Source organism: Sturnus vulgaris, chromosome 3 (assembly GCF_052056855.1).
Source record: "Sturnus vulgaris isolate bStuVul1 chromosome 3, bStuVul1.hap1, whole genome shotgun sequence".
Lineage (NCBI taxonomy): Eukaryota > Metazoa > Chordata > Aves > Passeriformes > Sturnidae > Sturnus > Sturnus vulgaris.
In genome coordinates, this window is record NC_142245.1 from 28,572,830 (window position 1) to 28,586,194 (window position 13,365).

Consider the following 13,365-nt stretch of genomic DNA (forward strand, 5'->3'; position numbering starts at 1 on the left):
TATGAAGAAAGGTCTCTGCTTCATTTCATCTAATGGCAGGGTGGTTTTTACTTTATTTTTATGGCTTGATGTTTTGTTTTTCCTTCAGCTGAACTCTTCCTGGAACAGCAGCATCTCAAAGAAGCAGGCTTTTGTACCCAGGAGGCAGCTAGTCTTTTCCCCACATCTCATGCTGTACTGTACATGCGTGGGAGGCTTGCAGAGATGAAAGGCAATTTGGAGGAGGCTAAGCAATTGTATGATGAAGCGCTCACAGTGAATCCAGCTGGAGTGGAAATTATGCACAGCCTGGTGAGTTTGCAGGGGCTCAGCTCCATTATAGTATTTATGTTCCTGATTAACTGTAATAAAAGGGGAGAGGGCTCATGCTTGTTCTGGATGCCATTGTCATCCTAATCCTGAGAGCAAGTGACTGTTCCAAGAATAAATTGGGTAGTTTTAACCTCTATTTTAAGACTGGATTGAATGTTTTTAACTAATTAGGACTTGTGTCAAAAGTAAATATTTTAATTGACAAAGGCTGATACTTTTGGAAGTCAGTTCACTGCTTTGTCTTTGCTGCTTTTCTTACTAACTGTTATGCATTTTAAATAAGCAGTACACTGATGTTTGAAAGATCTGAACTAAATAACTAAAGATAGATAGAGGGTTTGTAAGACTTGGGCTGGCTTCTTGTGTCTGCTAAAATCAAGATAAACGATGAGTTTACAATAAAATGGATCTTACTGTTGTAAGCTGCAGTTTAGTTCCAGCCTTGTGTAGGGGCAGTAACTCCACATTTGTGGGGTTTTTTTGGTAACACTGCAATCCAGCAAGTATTCTTTTTCTGTGACACCAAGCCCAAAACAAACTGTTTCCAGACACAAGGCCTAGAGCTTAATAACAATAATAATTATACAGGGAGCTTTGTGGAAGACCAAAACCCATTTCTCTTGTGAAATCAGAACAGTTAATCGTATTTCATCAATGGTGTGTCTTGTTAAACTGTGTAGCCCTTACCAGGTCTCTTACGGATTTTAGAAGTTTGTCTTGACTAACTTAATTTTTACAGGAATTCTGTATCCATGTGACTGCTTAGTGTCTTTGCTAGCATATTTGTATCTCCTGGCATAAATTTGGTCCTGATGAGGTTTGCTGGCAACTCCAGAACTGAAGAGGTATCAGTGTACAAGAGATCACATGTTAAGAGACGCTACAATTAAAGAAAATAGTAGAACCTAGAAGCAAAGGGCAAGATATTTAGTAATAATAAATGTTCAGTACAAAAATAGCAAATGAATAGCTGGTGTTGTCAGGAGAACATTACAAGATTGCTGTGCACATGTCAGGCTTGTATAGGGTAATAATATTCCTTTGTTGTTGTAATGCGGCCTTTACAAACTCCCTCAGTAAAAGCCTCGCTAGTGGAATGATGTTCTTTGCTCTGTCACAATTTAAGAGAAGTTGCTGATACCAGACAAGCCATCAAATTAGATGCCAACATGATACTAATAGCTCTCATTTTTGTCTTATTTTATGGACATAACCACATTCTGTGTCTCCACATTTCAGTTGCTTGCAATTTTCTGAAACTTTAATAACTTGGAATGAAAGTTTCCAAGGTGCACATCTCAGATGTTCTGGCCCAGTTTACTTCAGAAAATGTCACCCCAACATGGCTTTGCTGTTTCTGAAAAGGAGGCTAAAGAAGAGACTTTAAAAGCTTCTGCAATATCTTCTTTACTGTGCCTTAGTGTCTCCAGGTTTTGTCAGGAATGGGTAACATATGAATGTGCTTTTTACCATAATATTTCCTTAGCTATCCAAGTTGTAACCTTTAAAAAACACATACATGCTAGTAGATAAGTATTTCTGAAAGTTCTAAGCTGTCTGTGAATGCTTATTCCCCTCGAACTCCGGTAATTTCAAGAAGGGCAAGAGGAATGATCCTTGTAACTACAGGCCTGTCACTTCACTGTCACTTCAAGTGACTGGTAAAATTATAGACATTATCTGGGAAGGTATTGAAAAACACCTGAAAGACAGTGCAGTTTGGTCACAGCCAGCCTGGGTTCATGAGGGCACCTGTCCCAGGGCCACCCTGGGTGTACCTACAGCGTGGGGCACAAGAGGCTGGAAAGCTGCTTCATGGAAAGGGACCTGGGGGTCCTGGTCAATGGCAAGTGAATGTGAGCCAGCAGTGCCCTGGCAGCCAGCAAGGGCAGCCATACCCTGGGGGGACATCAGGCACAGCATCACCAACCAGGCAAGGGAGGGATTGTCCCACACTGCTCTGAGCTGGGGCAGCCTCACCTCCAGTGCTGGGGGCAGTTCTGGGTGCCACACTATAAGAAGGATATTAAACTATTGAGAGAGTGTCCAAAGGAGGACAACAAAGATGGTGAAGGATCTTGAAACTGTGTGAGGAGCAGCTGAGGTCAGTTGGGCTGTTCAGCCTGGAGAAGAGGAGAATGAGAGAGAATGAGGAGACCTCATTGCAGTTACACCTTCCTCATGAGGGGCAGAGGAGGGGCAGACACTGATTTCTTCTCTCTGCTGACCAGTGACAGGACCTGTAGGAATGGCCTGAAGTTGTCAGGGAGGATTGGGTTGGATATTAGGTCAAGATTCTACACCCAGAGAATGGTTGGGCACTGGAATGGGCAGCCCAGAGAAGTGGTCACAGCACCAAGCCTGGCAGAGTTCAGGAAGTGTTTGGAGGACGCTCTCAGGCACATGGTGTGACTTTTGGGGCTGTCTTGTGTGAGACCAAGAGACAGTCTCAATGATCCTTGTGGGTCCCTTCCAATTGAGAGTATTCTGTGATGATATTTTAGTCAAGGGATGAATGTAAAATTTAGAAGAGCTGAAAAAGACAGTGAGATGAGAAATTTGGGGGCAGAGACTCAGTCTGTAAGCAAGTAGGAAAGAAGAAAGAAACTGAAAAAGTGAGAGAAATACAGATAGATAGAAAATAGGATAAGATAGATAACACCAGATAAGACTGGGTAGGTAAGAAGACACATGGATGGAGGAGTGGGCATGCTGGAAAGGATGAATTAAAGGGATCAGTCTTAGGAGAATGACAGAGGAGCAGGAACTTCCTTTCCATATTCTTCAGTCTCCTTAAGATTCTGAATCTTCTCATCCTGCTGCCAGCAGGTAGCAGTGAAAATCCCTTGTTTAAGCATGTACCTCACCTCCTTTAACTTGGCCCTGCTGGCAGCCTGTGGCTCACACCTGTTAGCTAAGACAGCAAAGGTCTGGTCTATCCCTGCTGATATGAATCATGGCAGTAGTTATATGGTGCCACATAATGGCATTCCTTTGTGTGCTTTTCCAAAAGCTAGGAAATTGCACATAACAAGTTAGAAGCATCTGATGAGCACTATAGAAAAGTCTGTAAAGAAATTAATCATTCTGCCTTCAGAACAGAGCTGGAATAATGTGCAGTAAACAAGGCTTTTAGGGCTATACATCAAATAAAAAGGGCGAAAATAAAATATTGAATGGTTGCTAGCTGAGTGATTTTGTCCTGTGTACTGAATGAGACACTGTCCCCATGGAGAACTTAAGACTGGGTTTATGCAGTTGAGGACATAATGTGACAAGTGGTAAATTCTGAATCTCCTCGAGGCCGCCAGAAGAAAACTGAATGTCTTTCTGAAATGTATGTATTAGCCAAGTACTTGCTGTACTTTTATTAAAAATACAGGTTCTTGAGCACAGTATGTTCAGTCCCCTACCAGAGAGAAATATATGTCTTGGATTATGCAAGAGGGCAAACTAGATTATGAGCTAGTTCCAAGGGGTTTGAAGTTATGCAAGACACATACACAGGTAGATGGAATTAAATTCACACATATTTCAGTGCTGGTCCCCCAGTTTGAATACATTGTTTTCCCACTCTAGTAGTGCTGTTGTGGATAGGTAATAATTTAGAGAAAGAGGATCAGGTTGTGAGAATTACTGTTTGACTTGGTACAATTGCCATCCAACTGACCTAGTCCACTTTAAGGGAAAACTCTGCTGTAGACAGTGCCGAGCCTCCCAGGTGTATCAGCATCAATTAGCAAAGTAGTCATGTCTCCTCCCCTGGGCTCTTGGAACTAGGTTGTCAAAGCTATATTTGGAAAATTCCAACCTGAAGAGTGTTGCTGGCTTTAAATGAAGGGCACAGATCTCACAATGAATGAGTCCATTGGGTGTCAGTAACTTCACCTTTACACGGGGTATAGTCACCACCATAATACACACACAAGCTGTTTCTCTGCACAGCTGAGAAGGGCTGGGCTTTGCTGTGACTGTAGGGTGTTTACAATAGCTGGCAAATCAGTGTGCTTTCCATATAAAGCACGCTGCTGCATGGCAGAACAGCACCATGCAGCAGCACTGCAGTGCCAAGCACATCCCAGGGGATGGGTGCCATGCTCTGCCTCATCCCAGGGGCCTTTTGCACTTGGTGTCAAATGCTGTGGTTGGGAAACCACAGGCACTTCAAAAATGCCACACAGCTGTGCTGCTTCCTGTAACACTTGCAGTTTCTGAGTGGTGTCACAGAATCCTTAAGCCTGTATCAGGAATCCACCATTGGCCTTTACAGAGTAAGTACTACTGGCTAATACCTAATCCAAGGAAGTATATTTGTTGAGGAATTTTGTTTTAATTTGAAAAAGACACACAGAATCAGTTTTCAGGGCTGTTTGAAGCATAATCCTGGTGAGGTGAGCAGCTAATCCTGTGGTTAGATAGCTGTTTGCTGCCAGAAACAGTTAGCTTGGGTTGGCCCCTAAAAACTGTATATCCTGTGAGACCATAGTTTCTTTAATAAATACAACTTGCTAGGGTTCACATTGCTCCTGATTCCATCTCAAAAATTTCTGTCATCCCTTCCTTTACCAGAACAGCTCTGTTTCTTTCTTCTTCCCTTTCACAGGCTCCTTCTGGGGTATGAGTGCAAGGGTCATAGAGCATTTCTCCCTCCTGGGGGCTGATGGAGTTTCTACTGAGCAGGTATCTTTGCTGGTCTAGAAACAAGGGCTTAGTCCATATCTCCTTCTCTTACACTGTGACCTCTGACAGCACATTTCTACAACCAAATAACTATGGGTTACTTCTTTCAGTATGTACCAAATTTGGTTACATAACATCATGCAACACACAGCTTTGGGATGGTGATAACAAAACTGACATGTGCCCAACCAAGTCAGAAAATATAACATAAGCTGGGGCAGATGACACCTCCTTTTAAAGCAACACACAAATCCACCTACCTGTATGCAACTAGAGAAAGACACTGAAATTTGTTAGCTCTCAGCCACAGTGCATTCGGTACCATTCTCACTTCGGATTCAGAGGAGGAGAAAATCAATGCCAGCATGTTGGATTTGAGTCTGAAAGCTCTATATGTAATATTGCAAGTTAAGCTAAAAACATACTGAGATATTTGGAAGACTCCTGCCCAGCATGCATCTCACATAGCCCTTTGTCAAGTCACAGCAATTCTCAACATGTTTTAGTTCAGGGAAGAAGAGAAAGAATCGTCTGTTTGAAAGGGTTCAAGGAAACAGGCACCCTCATCTCCATCACTATGCCTGATTTAATGAAAACAATAAAAAATACCGTCAAAACAAAGCAAAAAAATTGCTTGATGCATACTGGGATGTCACTGAATGCAGTGGAAAACTATGATTCCTTATTTCTCTTGAAGGTTGGGGCAAGGGGGCAATAAGGTTGGTATCAGAATGCCATGTAGATGTCTGCACTACCTGATCCCTATCCTTGATAGCAGAACAAAGTGAACATTGTATTGGGTTTTGTTCATAATGTGTCCTGATTCATAATGTGTGTTGTTGTGACTACATGAATGAGTGGAAAACGCAACATTGTGAACACATATTTGATTTGCTCCACAACAAAATTACAGAGAATATACAGCTAACAGAGGTTGTGCTAATCATGAGAGTTGTTCTTTGGCTGTCATCTGCACCACAAAACATAAGATTGGCAGCCATGCAGGAAGGGTTCGCAGTCACAGAGTACTCTCCAACTGAAGTTGGAAAAACAAACTGGATTTAAATCACCTAGGCTGGGCCAACAAATTGACTGTAGGCTGTTTGGTGACCCTCGTTTTCCAAGATTAGTGTAGATTGTGGCCTTTCCACTGGAAGGCCTTGTTATTGTCTGGGAGAAGTTCATTGTGATAAATGCAGCTGGGGCTGTATTACCCACACATCAGAATCACAGAATAGTTGAGGTTGGAAGGGATCTTGGGAGATCTTGTAGTCCAACTCCCTCTTTAACAGGTTCAGCTAGAGCAGGGTACCAGGACCATGTCAGCTGGGGTTTGACTATCTCCAAGGATGGAACAACCTCTGTACAATCTCTTCCAGTGTTGGATCACCCTTACAATAACAAAGCTTTTAGTAATGTTTAACTGGAATTTCTCATGTTTCAGTTTGTGCCCATCCAGTCACAGGATATCCCCGAGAAGTTCTAAGAGCTTCCATTTCTTTACACCCTACCATCAGATATTTAACTGTACTGATAAGGTCTCCCCTCTCTTCTACAAGGCTGAACAGTCCCAGCTCTCAGCTTCTCCTTGTATGACAGATGCTCCAGTCCCTTGATGATCTTGATGCTCCTTTGTCTGAACTCTCTCCAGTATGTCCACGTCTTCCTTGTACTGGAGAGCCCAGAACTGGACACAGTATTCCAGGTGTGGCCTCACCAGTGCTGAGTAGAGGGGCAGGATGAACTCCCTCAGTCTTTTGGCCACACTTTTCCCAATGCAACTCAGGAGTCTGTGAGCTGCCTTTGCTGCAAGGGCACATGGCCAGCTGCTCATTCACCAGCTGCTTTTCTGCAAAGCTGTGTTTTGTCCAGCCATTCCCCCACCCAAAGTGAATCTGAAGCTATTACCAGGAATTCTTTTCTGCAAGTAGATACTAAACATAACTTTGGCATGATTGATGGTATCAGGTCAGGCCAGAGGTTCAACTACTCCTTCTCTCTGCCACCAGCAGAGAAATGCCTAGGAAAGAATGAGGCCAAGGCAGGCATACGTGGTACTTCTAAGGTTAGGACTTAGCTTGGGGACATCCCAAAGCAGAGGTGGATTCTACTTGCATAGTAATTCCCAGTGGATTCCTCCTTCATGTGCTTGTCTTGAGCCTGTGTTCGAGCTTTCATCATCCACAATACCCTCCAGCAAGGAGACCCACAGGTCTCTTTTCTGCTGTACAAAGAACTGCCAAATTCTCTATGTTCTTGATGCAGCTCTTCTTGGCCACACTGATGCACCTTATTCTCACTTTGGAAGATACAGCTTATTGCTGATTCTTATTCATCCCCTTCCCATTACTGATTTTGCAGGTATCTGTCACTGAACCAGTTCCATTCCTTTTATTATTGCTGTTACCTCTCTGTCTGAAGTTCTTACTGTTCTCTTTAAGATGAGCAGGCTAGAGCAAATACTGCACTTACAGAAAAAATAACTTAGCTTCAAAGGCAGTGTTGTAGATTCAGTATTTTAAAAAACCCTCTCCACCCCTTGGTCTTTTACTCATATAATTATATCTATATACATTTTAATAGAAATACTAGAAATAATGTTCTATTTCAGCTGTTTTGTATTAACCTGATTTTTTAATCAAAGCTCTGTTTCTATCTCCTCATGCCTGTAGGGGCTGGATTTTATTTTCTAAATGGTCAGCATCTCTGATAAATGCATGGTTATATATAATAGCAGTAAGCAGTGTAACACCTGTCTCAGGTCCTTGCAGAAATGTTGGTGTCCCAGTCTGTGATTACAACACAGCCAGCAAGAGTGCTGTTCTAGTCTCTGCTAGATGGATATATATATACACACACTTCATTTTGCTTTCCAGAGACATCTTTTTAGCTGGCAGAACACAAATTCTGCTTTGGTGGTAATGCTAGAAGCTGAAGAGCTTGATTGAGAACAGATTTTTTTATAGATTATATTCCTTTTGCCCAAGATAACTGCATTGCTCTTGATTGGATTTGAGTGTTTAAAAACTATATGATGCTTTATTTAAATATTCTGCTCATAATTGTTCAGTGGGATTCAAGGGCTTTGCAAAGACTTTGCAAAGTCTTGGACTTTTTAATTTGGTCTTCATTGTGTACTTAGGATGCAATTTCATGTTCATTTTAGTAGAAGAGTCAACCTATTGTCTCCAGACTCGCATTTGGTAGCATTAGGGTAATTTGAAGACTACAGTTTCTACTGATTAGTACATGGAAATGAATTATTTCTGTTCATTTATTTCATTTTACCTCACAGTATGGTGCATGCATCCTTGTTTTCAAAGGCATCCATTCACATAATAAAACATGGCTTGATTGCTTAATATTTTCAAGGATGACATGCATTACTTCCTTGGGGATTTGTTTCATGCTGCCATGCAGTAATGGTATAAATCACAGGGCAGATTCTCTGCATGGCTAAATTATCATGGCTCCATCATACCAAGGTCTGTATGTCTTGTAAGGTAGGTAAGATGCTAATTAAAACCATTTTTACCTTGAAAACTGAAATTAGAATGCTTTCTGTGCTTAAATGTGAGAACGGAAGAGAACAGTTTTCACACTAATAGAGTTACTTGTCTTCTAAGGGGCTGCTTTGTGTCTGTAATTTACCCAATTTGTTGCCTATTTTGTAAATAGGTATGCCGTGGTCTGTTTCCATTTTCTAGTGACATTTCTTGCTCAGTTTTTTATATTTGTGTACAGAGAATTGAACATCACAATTAAAATGCATCTCCCAGTCGTTAGGACAACTGTGCATTTGTCCTAAGCGTAATTAGGTGGATAATTGTATCTAGAGAGACAGAGCACATTACCTATTTTTGTCTGTTCTGGAGAGACTTGCTCCTGGCTGCATGAGATGCTGCTCCCCTTGCTCCTGTTTAGGCAAAGGTAGTAAGCAGAGTTAAGGAGTGGACAATTTTGAGGAATTGGACAGTTGTACTGCTTTGTGGTACTGAGAAATAGTTTTCATTATCACAGCTACTACTTAAGGGAAATCTTTGAGAAACTGCTGTCATAAGAACTTGAATTTCAGTAGGTAATGCCTGCAAAATAAATTCTTAACTATTCTTTAACATACAAAACCACTGAAGATTTACTAGCAATACTTTCTAAGGGTCTGGAGATTTTATCCTTTATACACTTATACTTTTTTCCTTAATACATATACTTAGTGTTCATTACTTTAAATGTTTTTGTATGGTGTCAGACGTAAAAAGTGAAAGAGAAGGTTAAACCTGCTTCAAGACAGGGTTACTTTAAGGTTTGAAGGTATATATTGACTACAGTTTTTTATTAAATTCTGTCTGTGTGATCCTAGGTTGGTGTGGCTTGTGAGTTATAGTAAAAACTCATAGAAACAGAAATATACAAACCAGCAGTGCATGTTAAAAAGTTCTTCAGATCCTCCCTGAGATATCGTACAGACCTGAGCAGCCCCGAGCTGTGCTCTTAGGGCTGGGTGCGGATGCTGCTGCACTGGGGATCTCCTGGTGTCTCAGAGAGAGAGACACTGAGTGCCCAAAGCAAATATGTGAGAGCAAGCGAGCTCCAGGTTTCTCTGCCCAAACTAAGCACCGTTTCCTGGTATTTATCAAAGCACTTCAGGCTGGGGCTTTGCTGCTGTTGTGCAACAGGGTGTGCCTTTCTCTTCCAGAGAGCAGAGAGCTGCAGCTCAGTCATTTTCCATTGAAGGCAATTCAGTGGAGAGGCTGGAGAGGAGGTGGAGCCCTGGCTCTCACCATCGCTGGCACAGCCGGCCCTGCTGCACTTTCAGCTCTGATTATGTGTCACACTTTACTCTAAACCTCTGTAAAACAGGGATGAAGCTACTAATCTACTTCATCTGGGGTTTGTGGAGCTTAATTAATATCTGCACATACTTTCAGATGACAGACACACTGTAAGCGCAAAATCTTATTTATTCTAATTATATGTCTAGATGCCTTTATTCATGTGGGATTTTGGACCACAAATTATTTTGGACAAAGTACTGCAACTGTTCAGCACAAATGATGTGCTTTACAGCTTTGAGTACCCTTATGTCCCTAAATGAAAAGTAGTGGTGAAAACATTATTGCAGTGGGAGTGGGATTTAGGAGGCAGATCTGCAAACTCTTTCTTCCTCTAGCAAGGATTTGTTTTCATTAGAGGAATCTGCTGTGCCTGTGTGTCGTGCCTTGCCCTCAACTGTGTTGATACATTGTTAGTGGTGCTGTGAAGGACAGAGTAAAACAGAAGCAAATATGACTCTGACGACTTTCTAGCACAGCCCTCTCCTCTTCCTGGGGATAAGATATGACAACGCCTGCGAAAAATAGCTTTTTGCAGGGGGTGGGAGGGTGCTTCCTTTCTCTGGCAGTGAATGTATCCATGTATCCTTCTGCTCTGCAAATTCAGTACAAGCAGAACATGCTTGTACCAGTACAGTTCTGTAGTTTTTCCCTGGTGAGACAGGGTTTGGATTTTTAAGGGAGAGATGACAGACCTAAAGGTAGAAGCAGCATTAGAATTACGATCATTACAAGCAATTCCAAAAATGGAGCAACCTTGAATGAAGTGCCTTTTTTTTTTTCCTTTTCCTTCCTTGAGTAAGTAAGAGTGACAGTCAACAGGAGGTTCGAGCCACCCAAAGGAAGACCAGTGACGTCTTCTGTGCTGCAGCTTTGAGAGCTGCAGACACTGGGACTCTCTTAGGTCTACCTAATATGGAGTGCACAAGAAACCACTGCAAGGGTGAATTTGCTAAGTCCTAATATCCACCAGGATATTTTTGGACTGCTCTGGTAGTACAAAGCACTTAAACATTTCAGCCCACCCCATAAGTTTTCCCTCGAGGTGGGTAAGTCCCTATATGCTGTGAACAGTTTTTCTCACTACTTTTTTTTTCTGTTCAATGCACTGCATTTCTCCAGTACATTTGGAGAACAGGCAGATGGTGATATATAGGTGCATAAGAGAAAAAGGGAGGGGATAGAATTGGAAGGAACATTGGAAGGAACAGAAGAGACAGAAAAAAGCATAGACTGCTGCTTATTTTAAAAATACCAAGATAAAGCATTGACCATTCAGAGATCGTTAAAATAATGTTTTTCTTTTCCATTAGCTGTTCCATAGGATGTTTCTTCCTTTTTCATCTCTCCATCTTGTATGTCTCTGCAGGACATGAACCCAACCTTGATTTGCCCCAGATGGCTTTTTCAATGCTATTTATTTGCTATTTTATTAAAGAAAGGTAGAAGTCACTAAAAATCTTAAGTGTGCTTAGGTCACAAGCTTGTTCCAATGGTGTTGAGGGAGTATCTGAAAACAGCAGAACAGACAATCCAGGACCAAGAAATTGGGAGGAAGTCCTCAGCCCTTTGGAAAACTCAGCTCTTGAGGCAGGAACTTACTATACATTTCCTGTTTGCTCTTTGCAACATCTACAATTGTGCATTTTTTACGTGCTGAAAACACTCCTCTTTCTCCTTTCCTCGTGTCCTTTCTCCTGCTTCTATAAAGCTCTAGTCCATCAATGAGTTTCTGTTTAATGTTGCTAATGTGACTTCTGCTTGTGTTTTTGCCAAAGAAGTCAAGAGAATCCCTGGCTGGAAAAAGATGAGAGTGCAGGGGGAAAGCCACAGGGAAATGAAAGGCCTGTGATCATCAGGGATGGGCAAGAGAGAGCTTGACTTGTCAAGACAGTAAAACAAAGGCTGGGATGGGATACATCTGCTCTCTGCAGATACATGTGGGAACAAAGAGGGAATGCTGTGGGGAGAGGAAAGTTGCCAGGAGAGGTTTTGAAGCAGCCTTCTAGGTCATGATGTGGGAAGAACAGTCTCACCCTTCTGATACTCCAACTTGATCAAGTTGTGAAGGAGAGACTGGATCGTCCTAGAAGTAGGGCTTTACTAAACCCAAATTAGTCGTTGCCTATTCAGGCTGCCCAGCCCAAACCACCAGTGACTGAATTAATAATGTACTTACCTGTGACCTGAAATACAGAATATCCAGCTAAAAGTGTTTTGCAGGCCTATCTGCTCTCCTGCCTTCCTTTTTTAATTTTCTGCTGAAGAACTTCTATTCCCAGAAGAATTTTGTAATTATTTTGCTGTTTATTATTTTTTAAATAAGAGGTGGAGTTTGAATATTAGTAGGGTTTCCCTGGGATGCAGCCCTGACTTTAATTTTTATATATATTTTTAATGAGTTGTCAAGCATCTAGTGTGTTGTGAAGTGGAATGATGGATGTTGCTGGACTCAGGAGACTTGCATGGAAATTCTCTTAAACAGCATTGTGGCAGCTCAGCTCTATTGACAATAACATCAAGTCGGGTTTAATAGTGTAGTTCTTTATTGAATGAATCCACCCTGTAGGAAACAGTGTGTGCTCAAGACAAAAAAAAAAAAAATCAATGTTAATCCCTTGGGAGGAAAAATACAACGTTAATGGAACAGTTGAGTGAGTCTAATGAGAATTAGATGGCAAGAATGGTAATTTGGAAAGAGATACTCGTATGAGCTGTCTGAAGGTATAACGTGGTAGTTTCCATGTATCACCAAATGCCATGTATTCTTAGATGTGTGTCTGCCAGATGTAATTTAATGGATTTGCACCTCTCCTCTATGGCTTCCTGACAGAACAACAGGGGATTTTCAAGCTAATCACCTTTCAATGGGAAGATTTATGACCAGTTAGCTGATCCTTTCTTCCATCTGGAAGGGAGTGGACTGGAGACAGTCTTTGGGCACTGTATACCAACCAGGAGCTTCTTAATCAGAAGCAGGCTGGAGCATCTCTGCCTTGTGGTTTCCCTCTGGAGTCTTGCAGTTCACTGGCATTGCCAAATATAACCTTTGCCTAAGTCAGTCCTCATTACTGGTATTTTTGGAAGTCAGATAGGTAATGCTTCACTTAATAGCCATTGGCTCTGTAAGGAATAAAACAGTGGAGTTTTATGCTTCCTCTTTGTTTCTGAAAGCCTGAAGTGGTAATTTTGATTTATGAGGGGAAAATTCACATTGCTTAGTTCTCAGCCTTTGGCTCAGATAGATGAGTTGGTCGCTCTTTCTACCTGTTGCCCAGAGAGAGGGATTCTCCAGCAGTGGGGCAGAGCCCCTTTTGTTAGGCTGCTGCTCTGCATTGCCTTGTGGAAATCTCCCTCTGTTCTTCCCCTGAAGGTACAGAGAGACTGTGCAATTAAAGAAGATGCCTATGTTTGTGTAGATCACATACTTCTTTAAATTATATCATGTGAGGCAGTTGAGTATCTCCTAGTGCATGGCCTAAGGCAGGAAATAAGGTAAAATGCGTTGACTTGTTTCAGAGAAATTACTGCTTTGATGTTT

General features: G+C 41.8%; 1 protein-coding gene and 1 long non-coding RNA gene across 11 annotated transcripts in view; one reads left to right on the plus strand and one right to left on the minus strand.

Moving 5' to 3' along the window:
* The window catches only part of TTC7A (tetratricopeptide repeat domain 7A), a 210,488-nt gene that overhangs the window by 173,293 nt on the left and 23,830 nt on the right, over positions 1 to 13,365 (plus strand). For 9 of the 10 annotated variants that reach the window (XM_088162812.1, XM_088162811.1, XM_088162813.1 and 6 more), the window contains one exon: positions 89 to 291. In XM_088162812.1, coding sequence (XP_088018938.1) covers positions 89 to 291 — 203 coding nt within the window. Of the gene's footprint in view, positions 1 to 88; positions 292 to 4,915; positions 5,011 to 13,365 lie in introns of those variants that run through there. The other variant, XM_088162810.1, reaches the window with a different exon arrangement.
* The window catches only part of LOC148224250 (uncharacterized), a 55,669-nt gene that overhangs the window by 15,558 nt on the left and 26,746 nt on the right, over positions 1 to 13,365 (minus strand). The window lies entirely within an intron of this gene.